The 16,679-nt window shown below is 47.9% G+C and overlaps 1 protein-coding gene across 3 annotated transcripts in view; it reads right to left on the bottom strand.

Moving 5' to 3' along the window:
- Positions 1-16,679, bottom strand: part of CUL4B (cullin 4B) — a 581,072-nt gene that overhangs the window by 171,341 nt on the left and 393,052 nt on the right. For all 3 annotated transcript variants that reach the window (XM_069212058.1, XM_069212066.1, XM_069212075.1), the window contains one exon: positions 5,851-5,958. In XM_069212058.1, coding sequence (XP_069068159.1) covers positions 5,851-5,958 — 108 coding nt within the window. The remainder of the gene's footprint in view (positions 1-5,850; positions 5,959-16,679) is intronic.

Here is a 16,679-nt window from a genome sequence, read left to right as displayed (position 1 = left end):
GGAGGGAGTCAATCGCCACCCCTCTCAATGCTGTCCCATACATCTCTGGAGATGGGTGATTACGAGAGGCAGAGATTCAAGCAATTCATCTACCGGGAAAGGAGAATTGAGAGGCAGCCAAGCTAAGCAGACAGGTCTCATATTCATACAATGGGAGGTAAACCAGTAGGTAGTGCAAAGCATTTTCAAGAAATGGGGAACACCAACAACTGACTTGTTTGCAACACCTTGGAACACAAAAAGCTTAACTTTGCCTCCAGATAACCCCACCCTCAGGGGAATGCCCTTTCGTTAAACTTGTCAAGGACATTTGCATACGCTTTTCCACCAGTACCCTTTTTGCACAGAGTGATAAACTAATGCAAGAAAAGCCCGATAAAGCTAATACTAAGCATTTATCTTCAAATCAATATCCATCTTGAAAACAACCACCACAATAGGAAAAAACTGCTTCCAAATTAATGCACAGCATGTGAATCCAGAAAATATCCATGCTGCAAAACACTAAATTTCTTACCTGTAAGTGTAGTTTTGTAGCTTGAAGATTTTCTGGATTCACAATGGATCCACCCACCTCCGCAAAGAAAAAATAAAAATAAAAAAAATAATCTGAAGATGGCGAAGTAGGTTGGAGGCTTTCCGGGAGAAGTGGGATAACATCACAAGGATACACTAATGGAGGTTCAGTAGATGCCCAAACAAACAAATGCAGAGAAAGAAGGACTAAAACATTTATGAAAATAGGAGACAATCTGGACCCAAGCACTAGATGACGGAATAATGTACAGCATGAGAATCCAGGAAGGATACACACTGCAAAACCCATTAGCATGCCTTGTAACACGGCTAAAGTAATTATTAGGTGGCACACCTGAACCCCAGAACTTTGATCCTGACAACCTAAGAAGAGGACAAAGAAGAGACACACCCACAGAAGAAAAGAAAAGCAGCAGCTGATCTGGTACCAACCTTGCTGACCTGTCTGCAACCCTCAACTGACTCTGCACTAAAACACGGTTTGTCCTGAAGCTGAGCCTCAAGAAACCCAGGAGGATTGCCTGCCTTCGAAAAAGACTCAAGACTCCCATGAACATCTGACCTGCTCCCCAACAATCTCCAAAGAAAGGTTGCTGCAGCCCCTGTGTAGGAAGTTGGCTCTGTATGTGCTATTTCAAAGTAAGGAATAGCATGCACAGAGTCCAAGGGTTCCCCTTAGAGGTAAAATAGTGGTCAAAAGAGATAATACTAATGCTCTATTTTGTGGTAGTGTGGTCGAGCAGTAGGCTTATCCAAGGAGTAGTGTTAAGCATTTGTTGTACATACACCTAGACAATAAATGAGGAACACACACTCAGAGACAAATCCAGCCAATAGGTTTTGTATAGAAAAATATCTTTTCTTAGTTTATTTAAAGAACCACAGGTTCAAATTTAACATGTAATATCTTGTTTGAAAGGTATTGCAGGTAAGTACATTAGGAACTTTGAATCATTTCAATTGCATGTATACTTTTCAAGTTATTCACAAATAGCTATTTTAAAAGTGGACACTTAGTGCAATTTTCACAGTTCCTGGAGGAGGTAAGTTTTTGTTAGTTTTACCAGGTAAGTAAGACACTTACAGGGTTCAGTTCTTGGTCCAAGGTAGCCCACCGTTGGGGGTTCAGAGCAACCCCAAAGTTACCACACCAGCAGCTCAGGGCCGGTCAGGTGCAGAGTTCAAAGTGGTGCCCAAAACGCATAGGCTTCAATGGAGAGAAGGGGGTGCCCCGGTTCCAGTCTGCCAGCAGGTAAGTACCCGCGTCTTCGGAGGGCAGACCAGGGGGGTTTTGTAGGGCACCGGGGGGGACACAAGCCCACACAGAAATTTCACCCTCAGCGGCGCGGGGGCGGCTGGGTGCAGTGTTAGAACAAGCGTCGGGTTCGCAATGGAAGTCAATGAGAGATCAAGGGATCTCTTCAGCGCTGCAGGCAGGCAAGGGGGGGCTTCCTCGGGGAAACCTCCACTTGGGCAAGGGAGAGGGACTCCTGGGGGTCACTTCTGCAGTGAAAGTCCGGTCCTTCAGGTCCTGGGGGCTGCGGGTGCAGGGTCTTTTCCAGGCGTCGGGACTTAGGTTCCAGAGAGTCGCGGTCAGGGGAAGCCTCGGGATTCCCTCTGCAGGCGGCGCTGTGGGGGCTCAGGGGGGACAGGTTTTGGTACTCACAGTCGTAGAGTAGTCCGGGGGTCCTCCCTGAAGTGTTGGTTCTCCACCAGCCGAGTCGGGGTCGCCGGGTGCAGTGTTGCAAGTCTCACGCTTCTTGCGGGGAGATTGCAGGGTTCTTTAAAACTGCTCCTTTGGATAAAGTTGCAGTCTTTTTGGAGCAGGTCTGCTGTCCTCGGGAGTTTCTTGTCGTCGTCGAAGCAGGGCAGTCCTCAGAGGATTCAGAGGTCGCTGGTCCCTTTGGAAGGCGTCGCTGGAGCAGAGTTCTTTGGAAGGCAGGAGACAGGCCGGTGAGTTTCTGGAGCCAAGGCAGTTGTTGTCTTCTGGTCTTCCTCTGCAGGGGTTTTCAGCTAGGCAGTCCTTCTTCTTGTTGTTGCAGGAATCTAGTTTCTAGGTTCAGGGAGAGCCCTTAAATACTAACTTTAAGGGCGTGTTTGGGTCTGGGGGGTTAGTAGCCAATGGCTACTAGCCCTGAGGGTGAGTACACCCTCTTTGTGCCTCCTCCCAAGGGGAGGGGGTCACATCCCTAATCCTATTGGGGGAATCCTCCATCTGCAAGATGGAGGATTTCTAAAAGTTAGAGTCACCTCAGCTCAGGACACCTTAGGGGCTGTCCTGACTGGCCAGTGACTCCTCCTTGTTGTTCTCATTATTTTCTCCGGCCTTGCCGCCAAAAGTGGGGGCCGGGGCCGGAGGGGGCGGGCAACTCCACTAGCTGGAGTGTCCTGCGGTGCTGTGACAAAGGGGTGAGCCTTTGAGGCTCACCGCCAGGTGTTACAGCTCCTGCCTGGGGGAGGTGTTAGCATCTCCACCCAGTGCAGGCTTTGTTACTGGCCTCAGAGTGACAAAGGCACTCTCCCCATGGGGCCAGCAACATGTCTCTAGTGTGGCAGGCTGCTAGAACCAGTCAGCCTACACAGATAGTCGGTTAAGTTTCAGGGGGCACCTCTAAGGTGCCCTCTGTGGTGTATTTTACAATAAAATGTACACTGGCATCAGTGTGCATTTATTGTGCTGAGAAGTTTGATACCAAACTTCCCAGTTTTCAGTGTAGCCATTATGGTGCTGTGGAGTTCGTGTAAAACAGACTCACAGACCATATACTCTTATGGCTACCCTGCACCTACAATGTCTAAGGTTTTGCTTAGACACTGTAGGGGCACAGTGCTCATGCACTGGTACCCTCACCTATGGTATAGTGCACCCTGCCTTAGGGCTGTAAGGCCTGCTAGAGGGGTGTCTTACCTATACTGCATAGGCAGTGAGAGGCTGGCATGGCACCCTGAGGGGAGTGCCATGTCGACTTACTCATTTTGTTCTCACTAGCACACACAAGCTGGTAAGCAGTGTGTCTGTGCTGAGTGAGGGGTCTCTTAGGGTGGCATAATACATGCTGCAGCCCTTAGAGACCTTCCCTGGCATCAGGGCCCTTGGTACCAGATACAAGGGACTTATCTGGGTGCCAGGGTGTGCCAATTGTGGAATCAAAAGTACAGGTTAGGGAAAGAACACTGGTGCTGGGGCCTGGTTAGCAGGCCTCAGCACACTTTCAATTCAAAACATAGCATCAGCAAAGGCAAAAAGTCAGGGGGTAACCATGCCAAGGAGGCATTTCCTTACACCCTGGAACTGTAAAGACCCGACACCTGAAGTCACCACTGCACCCGCAGTCTCCTACCTGCAGTCACCAACCTGAGCTGAATTGAACCAGCAAAGGTCCCCCAACTACCCAGAGAGAGTTCACTGTGGTTTCACCCCCCCACCCCCCAACTCCACCCTCTCCCGGACTCCCATACCCATGACCCCTCTCACACAGCCTCTGTGGTGAGAGAAATCAGACACTTAAAGCAACCACTGCACCTGTCGCCCCTGGCACAAGCTGAAGGGGATCCCTGGTGTCAACAACATCCCCCAGCTCTCCTGAGCTCGAGTCCACTGTGGTTTCACCCCTCCTTGACTTCACAACACCACCTGCAGCCTCAGACCACAGGACCCCTCAACTGCGAGTGCCTGATGCTAAAGGACACTTCTGCATTCGTCGCCCCTGGAGGAGAGGACCAAAGGTGCCCCTAGGTTCTGAGCACCCCATGTTTGTTACCTCCCTGTTGGTGTTCCCTAACTGGCTTCCTAGCCAGAGCCTGCACGCTCTTTCCACTCAGACCAATCCACATTGAAATACATTGGGCACCAGACGCCGTAATACACCTCTGTATCCGGCCTCCTCGTGCTGGCTAGAGTGGCCTGCTGATGTGGCACGGACCCTTGCACAGTACCTACCTTAAGTCTCGGCAATTGGTCTCGTAAGTCGTCAAAGTACCTGTTTGATTACCTTCCCACAGTTTAACACTGAAGTACTCAAAAATTTCACTATGTCCAATTTTGCAAGTGGAAAGATTATATGCTTAAAAACGTGCTTACCTTGTAATGAAGTTCTTGGTTTCAAAGTATAAATAAAAAGAAGCGTTATTTTTCTAAACTGGTTTTGGATTTATTCTTTGAGTATGTGTTTCATTTATTGCCTCTGTGACTACAACAAATGCATACCACTACCCACTGATAAGCCTAACTGCTTGCCCACATTACCATAAAATAGAGCACTAAGTCCTATCTACTTTAGCCTCTGCAAACCAATTGGGGACCCACTTGGCTCCTTGTGCGGTGTACTTCTTTTTAGTGCACCATATAGAGAGCCAGCTTCCACCACTGAGGTAGGCCCGAAGTTGTCAAGGTTGCCCCGGAGATTGGAGACGAATGCCGAGATGGAAATACCCAATTGAGAAACAATACAGTCAATAAAGAGAAGACAGAAAGATTTTGAACCAGAGCGAGTTGAAAGACTGAGCAAAGACACACATGTCCAATCCAGACGGCAGAGAGAAAACAATCTAACAAAGGAGACAATGATGCCCATGTGCAGTGTCACCGATAAGGAGTCACTCAGTCCTGTGACTTGAGAACGCTTCTTTGATCGAAAAACAACTAGACTCAACACTAGATGGCATGAGTATGCAGAGCATGTGTATCTGCAGCCACATGTGCCATTTAACAGACGTTTCCAGATCCAGTCTGATGCCTGCCGGATACTCATAGGATGATATATATATGAGAAGAGCTATCCATCAGAAATATCTTAATTAAAATTTTAAATCCCATGGCTGACTGAAACACTGACCAAGCTCTGCTGAAAATTCCAAGGTCCCAGGCATCTGGCTTAAAAAAAGGAAACAGAGACATGGGCAGTGCAATTTATATCCTTGGCTTTAGGCAGGTTGGTGTTCACCAATGTAACACACTGCAAGATTAAAGGTGCTACTTAGTTCTCTACAGAGTTGTAGGCTGGTGATGGTTGTATTTCAAAGACAGCTATTCAGCAGCGGCAATAGGAACCATAGATTTTTTTTAATTAGCCCTCAGATGGTTAAATTCACAAAAGGGGGACGGCTTAGATGGGTTTGCTAGTAAATTGTGCTACTCTCATGACCCGTATATTACCATCCAGAAAGCATTGTTTGTAGTACTGAGGGATGCATCTCTTACAAAAAAAAAAAAAAAAAAAAAAAAAACCTCATGCTTCACTAAATTTCATTTTTTATATCCTCATGGTCACTAAGTTCTTTATAAACATAAAGATGTACAGATACAATTCTTACCTCTGCAGGTAGATGGACTTCCATAGGCACATAGGTTGGCCAATAACCCATAGTAAGAATATTTACTGTTAGCTCAATGTTCCCCGGAACATTCTGGTTTTGCATATACTGAAAAAAAAAACAGATATCATCATCATCATCATTAATAATGTATTTGTAGTTTATCTGCTGGTATTCAGGCATACTTGCTCAGCTACAGAATACTGCCCCATGTGATAGTGCACTCTAAAAATTGGCTTAACATATGGTCATTACTTTTAAATTTCAATATTTCAGATGATTACTGAACCCTTTCAATGCCCAAAATTTTGGCTAAAATTTATTGATTACAGGTGTGCAAACACTTAACTTTAAAAAAAAAATAAACATTTTGAAGAGATTTGGCAGCACAAGAGATTTTATCAATTGTATAGCCAGAGAAAGACACAAAAGCAATCAGTCTAAACTACCTGTAGTAACTACTTGAACAATTCAGAATTTTCCATCACACAATTTCAGCCAAAGGCTACAAACTTTGATGCTGACGGAAAAATGACTTTCCTTACCAGTTGTTTTTGCAGGTAATCTATCTATAGATTCTTTACCTTTGAATATCCCAGACGCAAAACTGCATCAGGAAAACTTCTGCAACAGCACCATGGCCCCGGTAGGTGGATTAGACAAATTCTCTATGTCAGGCATGCAGCCATGATGAAGTCATCGGAGCCATATTGCATTAGGACTGGCTCCATAACTTCAGTTCTACTGTTTTACCCTTTTTTACATGCAGTGTAACCAATGAAGAGCTGGTCATCTGCTTGTATGTTGTTAATGCGGTTGATAAAAACGTTAACTGCTTTTCTAGGTTCTAGCCTGTAAGTCAGTAATGTGATGGATTCGAACACTTAAAAACAAAAACAATAAAAACCTTACACAACATTGGCCCCATGCACACCAAGAAGCGCACAAAACCACCTCACAGCTCTATTAAGCTGGACTCCTACTTAAGAGAACTCCCTGCATAAGTAGACTGAGATCCAGCACTTATTCCTTCTACCTCACTCCTAAAGCCTGGAATGACCTGCCACTACATATCAGCGCCTCCTACTGAGTTGCTGAATTCCGTAAGAAACTGAAGACATGGCTCTTCATCTAGCCCTGACCCTGGTGCAGACCATAAAGCTCCAGCTTCAGTGCTAGGACACACTTCAGGGTGAAACCTAAAACATATCATATAAAAGAACATATAGCCTATTACCTTTCAAACATATATAATTTATCAAACATAACACATCATAAATCAAACACACAAAATACAACACAACGTAAGATAAGATTAAAAAAAAAGTAATGCAAGACAGGATAACATTAAGTTAACATGTGTATCCATTACTACTGTTGTCAGTGCACGTCATAGTACTGAGACAGCCCTGATCGCAGTCACGGAAGAGGCTAGGAAGCACATGGACCTGGACCAGATGACGGCGGTGATACTTCTTGATCTGAGTGCGGCCTAGACACCGTAGATCACCAGGTGCTGGGTCAAAGGATGAAGGAATTTGGAATTGAGGGTCTAGCTCTCTCTTGGCTTACCTCTTTTTTAGAGGGTAGATCATTCCAGGTCCTTGACCGACCCTACTTCTCGGATAGACTCCACTATAGCTGCGGAGTGCCACAGGGTTCATCGTTCAGCCCCACGCTATTTAATATATATATGGCCCCTCTGGCCGAGCTGGTGGAATCCTTCGGACTATCACTTGTTTCTTACGCAGGTGACACCCAATTGGTGGTCTCTTTCTCATTGAACTTTGCCTTGGAGAACTCTTCATTGTCCTCTTGCTTACAAGCAGTCTCAAGATGGATGACGGTTAGTAGGCTTCAACTTAACCGTGATAAAACAGAGGTAATGATCTTGGGTCATAACTCTGGACCAGGCAAGCTTATTACGATGCCAAGCGCCCTGAGAGAATTGACCCCCCCTCCCCCCAAAGAAATATATTAAGAGTCTAGGAATTTGGCTAGATCCCCTACTTATGCTGGAATAGCATGCTAGGAACATCTCAGCAACCTGCTTTGGATTATTGAGACTCGAGGAAGGTCTTTGTCATACTTCCATCTTTGGCAAAAAGGCTCATTATTCAGGCGATTATTCTTTCCCGTCTTGATTACGGCAATGGTCTATTGCTCGGCTCTCCCACTTATGTGAAAAAGAAATTGCAGGTGATACAAAATGCGGCGGCCCGTTAGACATTCCCAGACGTTATTCTGTAAAATCAGCATTAGTCTCTCTGCATTGGCTACCAGTGGAACAGCGAATAAAGTTTAAGGCTTTGTTCTGTATTCATAGGTCGCTGCACAACAGAGGTCCTCCTCTGTTAAAGACCCTTGCAGTCTTTTATAAGCCTAACAGAGACCTCAGGTCGGCATTGGCACCCTTAGCTACCCTACTTAGAGCTAAAAAGGTAAGACTGGGTGGTGCTACGATGGCTTACCTGGGAGCCAAACTGTGGAACTCCCTCCCCCCTAGACTTTGACTGGTAAGTCACGAATACAATCTTCAAAAAACATTGAAAACTTGACTGTTCTAGAATTGGCCGTCCTTCCTCCTAGTTTAGGTGTCGGTCCGTTAGCGCTGGGAGGCCTTCGGGTATCCATGCGCTCTATAAGTTTAATAACATAACATAACTGCTGGAGGGGGGGACAGAACTGTCTCCCTCAAGCCAGGTTGTCCTTTTACTCCAACCAGCTCAACTCCATTGCAGTGTTTCTGGAAATCACAAAGGGTTCCATCAAGTCTCCCTGATGTTGGAAATAGTGCCTGCAGAGGTACAGAGCCTTCTTTTGCCAGTGTACATGAGTGACCAGGAGGATGCAAGAAGCCAACAGACTGAGCTGATTTAGGGCCCACAAGACTAGTACTTCCGCTCATGCACAGAACATTAAAACCATGTCTTGAACGTCCTGGATCGTCTGTGGAGGAAAGAAGGTTCTAAAGCATGATGGCATCTAATACTGTCTCAATTAATAGGAGATATGGGGAGGTCTCTGCTCTGGGAAATATCTGGGACAAATAATTGAAACACACACATTGAACAGCAGCAAATCTGTTCAGTCGAGATGATGGGAGAGACTCAGGCAAACTGGCTGTGGTGACCCTGTCATCCAGATACAGGTATATCACGGTCCCTGCTTGTCTGAGATGGGCCTCCATCGCCTTTGTGAAGACCTGAGGTGCTCAGGCCAACCTAAAAGGTAGTACTGTACATTGGTAATAGGAAGAACCCCACCATGAAGCACAAGTACTTCCTGTGGGCCCGCAGGATCAGAATGGGGAAGTATGTGTCACACAGGTCTTTTGACACCATCAACTGTTCCAAGTCAAACATTAGTAAAACCTGAGCCAGGGCAGTATCCTGAACTCATCCTTCAGTAAGAACGAATACATGAGGTTGAGGAGTGGATGAAGACAACCGCCCTTCTTGGAAATTAGGAAGTACAGAAAGTGGCACCCTACCGTATTGCCACTACCTGCTACCGGATCCACCACCGTACTACAGGGTCAGAGAAAGAGACGCTCTTCCTTCTCCTCTGCATGTTCTCCTTTACAGTCTAGCAACTGCTGCTTTCCTGGCGATGTTGAGGAAGAAGAGTTAGATGGAAGCTGCTTGGCATGCCCTTTCTCTCCTCTTCGGTGGTTACAAATTGAAGCGCACCTGCGCTTGGCATTGTCTGTGAAAACTCTGGCTAAGGGGTGTACTTTTCGAAAGAAGGGAAAGAACCAGTTTAAGACTGTGTAGGAAGTTGGCTCTGTATGCACTATTTCAAAGTAAGGAATAGAATGCACAGAGTCCAAGGGTTTGCCTTAGAGGTAAGATAGTGGCAGAAAGAGAATACTAATGCTTTATTTTGTGGTAGTGTGGTCGAGCAGTAGGCTTATCAAAGGAGTAGTGTTAAGCATTTGTTGTACATACACACAGGCAATAAATGAGGAACACCCACTCAGAGACAATTCCAGGCCAATAGGTTTTTGTTATAGAAAAATATATTTTCTTAGTTTATTTTAAGAACCACAGGTTCAAATTCTACATGTAATATCTCATTTGAAAGGTATTGCAGGTAAGTACTTTAGGAACTTTGAATAATCACAATAGCATATATACTTTTTACATAAAACACATTTAGCTGTTTTAAAAGTGGACACTTAGTGCAATTTTCACAGTTCCTAGGGGAGGCAAAGTAATGTTAGTTCTTGCAGGTAAGTACACCACCTAAGGGGTTCAAATTGGGGTCCAAGGTAGCCCACCGTTGGGGGTTCAGAGCAACCCCAAAGTCACCACACCAGCAGCTCAGGGCCGGTCAGGTGCAGAGTTCAAAGTGGTGCCCAAAACGCATAGGCTTCAATGGAGAGAAGGGGGTGCCCCGATTCCAGTCTGCTAGCAGGTAAGTACCCGCGTCTTCGGAGGGCAGACCAGGGGGGTTTTGTAGGGCAACCGGGGGGGGGGGGGGGGGGGGGGACACACAAGCTCACACAAAAAGTACACCCTCAGCGGCACTGGGGCGGCCGGGTGAAGTGTGCAAACACGCGTCGGGTTTCCAATGGATTTCAATGAGAGACCAAGGGGTCTCTTCAGCGGTGCAGGCAGGCAAGGGGGGGGCTCCTCGGGGTAGCCACCACCTGGGCAAGGGAGAGGGCCTCCTGGGGGTCACTCCTGCACTGGAGTTCCAATCCTTCCGGTGCTGGGGGCTGCGGGTGCAGGGTCTTTTCCAGCCTTCGGGATTTTAGAGACAGGCAGTCGCGGTCAGGGGGAGCCTCGGGATTCCCTCTGCAGGCGTCACTGTGGGGGCTCAGGGGGGACAACTTTGGTTACTCACAGTCTTGGAGTCGCCTGGGGGTCCTCCCTGTAGCGTTGTTTCTCCACCAGTCGAGTCGGGGTCGCCGGGTGCAGTGTTGCAAGTCTCACGCTTCTTGCGGGGATTGCAGGGGTCTTTAAATCTGCTCCTCTGGATACAAAGTTGCAGTCTTTGTTGAACAGAGCCGCTGTTCTCTGGAGTTTCTTGGTCTCTTGGAAGCAGGGCAGTCCTCTGAGGATTCAGAGGTCGCTGGTCCCAGGTAAAGCATCGCTGGAGCAGGTTTCTTCTGAAGGAGGGAGACAGGCCGGTAGGGCTGGGGCCAAAGCAGTTGGTGTCTTCTTCTCTGCAGGGTTTTTCAGCTCAGCAGTCCTCTTCTTCTGTAAGTTGCAGGAATCGGAGTTCCTAGGTTCTGGGGAGCCCCTAAATACTGAATTTAGGGGTGTGTTTAGGTCTGGGAGGGCAGTAGCCAATGGCTACTGTCCTTGAGGGTGGGTACACCCTCTTTGTGCCTCCTCCCTGAGGGGAGGGGGGCACATCCCTATTCCTATAGGGGGAATCCTCTTTCTACAAGATGGAGGATTTCTAAAAGTCAGAGTCACCTCAGCTCAGGACACCTTAGGGGCTGTCCTGACTGGCCAGTGACTCCTCCTTGTTTTTCTCATCATCTCTCCTGGACTTGCCGCCAAAAGTGGGGGCTGGGTCCAGGGGGTGGGCATCTCCACTAGCTGGAGTGCCCTGGGGCATTGTAACACGAAGCTTGAGCCTTTGAAGCTCACTGCTAGGTGTTACAGTTCCTGCAGGGGGGAGGTGTGAAGCACCTCCACCCAGAGTAGGCTTTGTTTCTGTCCTCCGAGAGCACAAAGGCTCTCACCACATGGGGTCAGAAACTCGTCTCTCAGCAGCAGGCTGGCACAGACCAGTCAGTCCTGCACTGAACAATTGGGTAAAATACAGGGTGCATCTCTAAGATGCCCTCTGTGTGCATTTTGTTATAAATCCAACACTGGCATCAGTGTGGGTTTATTATTCTGAGAAGTTTGATACTAAACTTCCCAGTATTCAGTGTAGCCATTATGGAGCTGTGGAGTTCGTTTCTGACAGACTCCCAGATCATATACTCTTATGGCTACCCTGCACTTACAATGTCTAAGGTTTTGCTTAGACACTGTAGGGGCATAGTGCTCATGCACATATGCCCTCACCTGTGGTATAGTGCACCCTCCCTTAGGGCTGTGAGGCCTACTAGAGGGGTGACTTACCTATGCCACAGGCAGTGTGAGGTTGGCATGGCACCCTGAGGGGAGTGCCATGTCGACTTAGTCATTTTCTCCCCACCAGCAAACACAAGCTGGCAAGCAGTGCGTCTGTGCTGAGTGAGGGGTCCCTAGGGTGGCATAAGACATGCTGCATCCCTTAGAGACCTTCCCTGGCATCAGGGCCCTTGGTACCAGGGGTACCAGTTACAAGGGACTTACCTGGGTGCCAGGGTTGTGCCAATTGTGGAGACAATGGTACATTGTAGGTGAAAGAACACTGGTGCTGGAGCCTGGTTAGCAGGGTCACAGCACACTTCTCAGTCAAGTCAGCATCAGTATCAGGCAAAAAGTGGGGGGGTAACTGCAACAGGGAGCCATTTCTTCACACAAGTCCCCCCCCCCCCCCAGCCCACAGGCCAGGAGACTCAGCCAAAGCTGGGAGAGTCTTCCTAGTCTGTCAGGCGAGGAAGAGTAGAGGAAATAGGCTGGTTTGTTGCAGGGCCTACTCTGCCTTACATCCTCCTGTTCAGGTCATTCCCTCTGGGGAACTGACCCACTTCCACAGTGATGGGACCTAATCTGAACTGCCGCTTGTCTGTGCTTTTAATGTCTTCACCCATTCTCTCTATTTTGGGGTTAGAGGTATCCACCTCTGCTAATCTTATCTTAGCCAGGGTCACCCCTAGCTTACCCAAAGAGGTTATCCAGAGCTGGAGTAACCCCACCATGACCAACAGGGTCAGGGGGCCTAACTTGCTATTTGGCATGGGGTCTGACCACCATGCCAAGGATAGTGCAGCCATAAAGGCTAACACCCAGCAGAGGCCACTGACAGCTGTCAGTGCCAAGAACCACACCTTTAGCTCTTCACCTACAAGGGAAGGGGCTAAGTTACAGGTTTCTTTGGGTTCAGGGTGCCTGTCTGCTGTATTAGAGTGGGGGGTTACCACATCTTGTAGTAAACACCCTTCTTCCACTCTTTCTTCTGTTAGCTGAGGAGCTACCCACTCAGGCTTAACAGTTGCCTGACTAGCCAGGACTTCTTGTGGGTCAAGTTGGACTGTACCAGTGCCACTTTTGGAGTTCTCCCCTATTGGAGCAGAATCTCCTTGGCTTGCTGGAACCTTGGCTAAAGGTTGTCCACCTTTTCTACTCTGTTTTCTTTTTCTTCTGGGGCCTACTTGCAGTTACTGCAGGGGTAGCACCTTCAGAATCCTTGGGAGAGGACTGGCACTGGACCAGTTCCTCTCTTGGGCTCTGACTAACCTCTGGGTAGTCATTTCCAAGGAGACAATCAAGGGGGGAGGTCTGTACTGACTACCACCCTTCTCCAGCTAAAAGTCCCACCCACTTCTATGGGCACAAAAGCCACAGGCCTATCAGTGACCCTGTCTGGGCTAACTCTTACTCTGGCCATCTCACCTGGGATGTACTGGTTTGAGAACACCAGCCTGTCATGCACAATAGTGTGACTGGCACAAGTGTCTCTCAGGGCAGTGGCTGGGATTCCATTCACCAGTAGGTGGTGGAAGGGTCTACTTCCCTCTCGAATCTCCAACTCACCTGTTGGGCCCTTTTTCCAGTTGAAGGCTATGAAGAGCTCCTCATCTGAGGAGTCATCCCCAATGGCTACACTGGTCACCCCTGGGATTTTGCTAGGGGGTTTGTTTTTGGGACAAGTGTCCTTAGTGTGGTGCCCTGTCTGTCTACAGTTATGGCACCATGCCTTAGTGGCATCCCAGTTCTTACCCTGGTACCCACCTTTGTTTTGGGTTGTGTCTCGGGCCCACCTACCTGGTCTGGTTTTTGGGGGCCTACAGAGGACTCTTTCTTTGTTTCTAGTGTCACCCACTTTCTCCTGAGGAGGTTTTGTAACCCCTTTCTTTTGGTCACCCCCAGTGGAAGTTTTGGTTACCCTAGTCTTGACCCAGTGGTCTGCCTTCTTTCCCAATTCTGGGGAGAAATTGGACCTAGGTCTACCAGATACTGATGCAACTTTTCATTGAAGCAGTTACTTAAAATGTGTTCTTTCATAAACAAATTATAAAGCCCAACATAGTCACGCACTTCATTTCCAGTTACCCAACCATCCAGTGTTTTCACTGAGTAGTCAACAAAATCAACCCAGGTCTGGCTCGAGGATTTTTTAGCCCCCCTGAACCTAATCCTGTACTCCTCAGTGGAGAATCCAAAGCCCTCAATCAGGGTAGCCTTCATGAGGTCATAGGAGTCTGCATCTTTTCCAGAGAGTGTGAGGAGTCTATCCCTACACTTTCCAGTGAACATTTCCCAAAGGAGAGCACCCCAGTGAGATCTGTTTACTTTTCTGGTTGCACAAGCCCTCTCAAAAGCTGTGAACCATTTGGTGATGTCATCACCATCTTCATATTTAGTCACAATCCCTTTAGGGATTTTCAACATGTCAGGAGAATCTCTGACCCTATTTATGTTGCTGCCACCATTGATGGGACCTAGGCCCATCTCTTGTCTTTCCCTTTCTATGGCTAGGATCTGTCTTTCCAAAGCCAATCTTTTGGCCATCCTGGCTAACAGGAGGTCCTCTTCACTGAGGCTATCCTCAGTGATTTCAGAGGTGCTGGCCCCTCCTGTGAGGGAAGCAGCATCTCTGACTATCACAGTTGGAATCAGGGATTGAGGGTCCCTGGTTTCCCTCGTTAGGACTGGAAGGTGGGAATTCTCCTCCAGTTCACTATCATCATCCTCTGGGTTGTCATCCTCAGAGGGGTTGGCTTTTGCAAACTCTGCCAAAAGCTCCTGGAGCTGTTGTTTGGAGGGTCTTGAGCCAATTGTGATTTTCTTTATTTTGCAGAGTGACCTTAGCTCCCTCATCTTAAGGTGGAGGTAAGGTGTGAGGTCGAGTTCCTCCACATTCACATCTGCACCAGGCATTATGTTTCTAAAAGTTGGAATACTTTTTAAGAATCTAAAACTAGTTCTAGAATCTAATTCAAACTTTCACAAAACTTTTAAACTCTAAAAGAAATGCTAACAGGGACTAACACAAGGCCCTAGCAGGACTTTTAAAAATGTAGAAAAATAGCTCAAATTGCAAAAATAAGTTTCTAATGACAATTTTTGGAATTTGTTGTGTGATCAGGTATTGGCTGAGTAGTCCAGCAAATGCAAAGTCTTGTACCCCACCGCTGATCCACCAATGTAGGAAGTTGGCTCTGTATGCACTATTTCAAAGTAAGGAATAGTATGCACAGAGTCCAAGGGTTTGCCTTAGAGGTAAGATAGTGGCAAAAAGAGATAATACTAATGCTCTATTTTGTGGTAGTGTGGTCGAGCAGTAAGCTTATCAAAGGAGTAGTGTTAAGAATTTGTTGTACATACACACAGGCAATAAATGAGGAACACACACTCAGAGACAATTCCAGGCCAATAGGTTTTTGTTATAGAAAAATATCTTTTCTTAGTTTATTTTAAGAACCACAGGTTCAAATTCTACATGTAATATCTCATTTGAAAGGTATTGCAGGTAAGTACTTTAGGAACTTTGAATAATCACAATAGCATATATACTTTTTACATAAAACACATTTTTAGCTGCTTTAAAAGTGGACAGTGCAATTTTCACAGTTCCTAGGGGAGGTAAAGTAATGTTAGTTCTTGCAGGTAAGTAAACCACCTACGGGGTTCAAATTGGGGTCCAAGGTAGCCCACCGTTGGGGGTTCAGAGCAACCCCAAAGTCACCACACCAGCAGCTCAGGGCCGGTCAGGTGCAGAGTTCAAAGTGGTGCCCAAAACGCATAGGCTTCAATGGAGAGAAGGGGGTGCCCCGGTTCCAGTCTGCTAGCAGGTAAGTACCCGCGTCTTCGGAGGGCAGACCAGGGGGGTTTTGTAGGGCACTGGGGGGGGGGGGGGGGGGGGGGGGGGGACGGGACACAAGCTCACACAAAAAGTACACCCTCAGCGGCACTGGGGCGGCCGGGTGCAGTGTGCAAACACGCGTTGGGTTTCCAATGGATTTCAATGAGAGACCAAGGGGTCTCTTCAGCGGTGCAGGCAGGCAAGGGGGGGGCTCCTCGGGGTAGCCACCACCTGGGCAAGGGAGAGGGCCTCCTGGGGGTACCTCCTGCACTGGAGTTCCGATCCTTCCGGTGCTGGGGGCTGCGGGTGCAGGGTCTTTTCCAGCCTTCAGGACTTTAGAGTCAGGCAGTCGCGGTTAGGGGGAGCCTTGGGATTCCCTCTGCAGGCGTCGCTGTGGGGGCTCAGGGGGGACAACTTTGGTTACTCACAGTCTTGGAGTCGCCTGGGGGTCCTCCCTGTAGCGTTGTTCCTCCACCAGTCGAGTCGGGGTCGCCGGGTGCAGTGTTGAAAGTCTCACGCTTCTTGCGGGGATTGCAGGGGTCTTTAAATCTGCTCCTCTGGATACAAAGTTGCAGTCTTTGTTGAACAGAGCCGCTGTTCTCTGGAGTTTCTTGGTCTCTTGGAAGCAGGGCAGTCCTCTGAGGATTCAGAGGTCGCTGGTCGCAGGGAAAGCGTCGCTGGAGCAGGTTTCTTCTGAAGGAGGGAGACAGGCCGGTAGGGCTGGGGCCAAAGCAATTGGTGTCTTCTTCTCTGCAGGGTTTTTCAGCTCAGCAGTCCTCTTCTTCTGTAAGTTGTAGGAATCTGAGTTCCTAGGTTCTGGGGAGCCCCTAAATACTGAATTTAGGGGTGTGTTTAGGTCTGGGAGGGCAGTAGCCAATGGCTACTGTCCTTGAGGGTGGGTACACCCT

This window comes from Pleurodeles waltl, chromosome 2_1 (genome assembly GCF_031143425.1).
Source record: "Pleurodeles waltl isolate 20211129_DDA chromosome 2_1, aPleWal1.hap1.20221129, whole genome shotgun sequence".
Taxonomy (NCBI): Eukaryota; Metazoa; Chordata; class Amphibia; order Caudata; family Salamandridae; genus Pleurodeles; species Pleurodeles waltl.
This window is presented reverse-complemented; position numbering and strand designations above follow the sequence as displayed.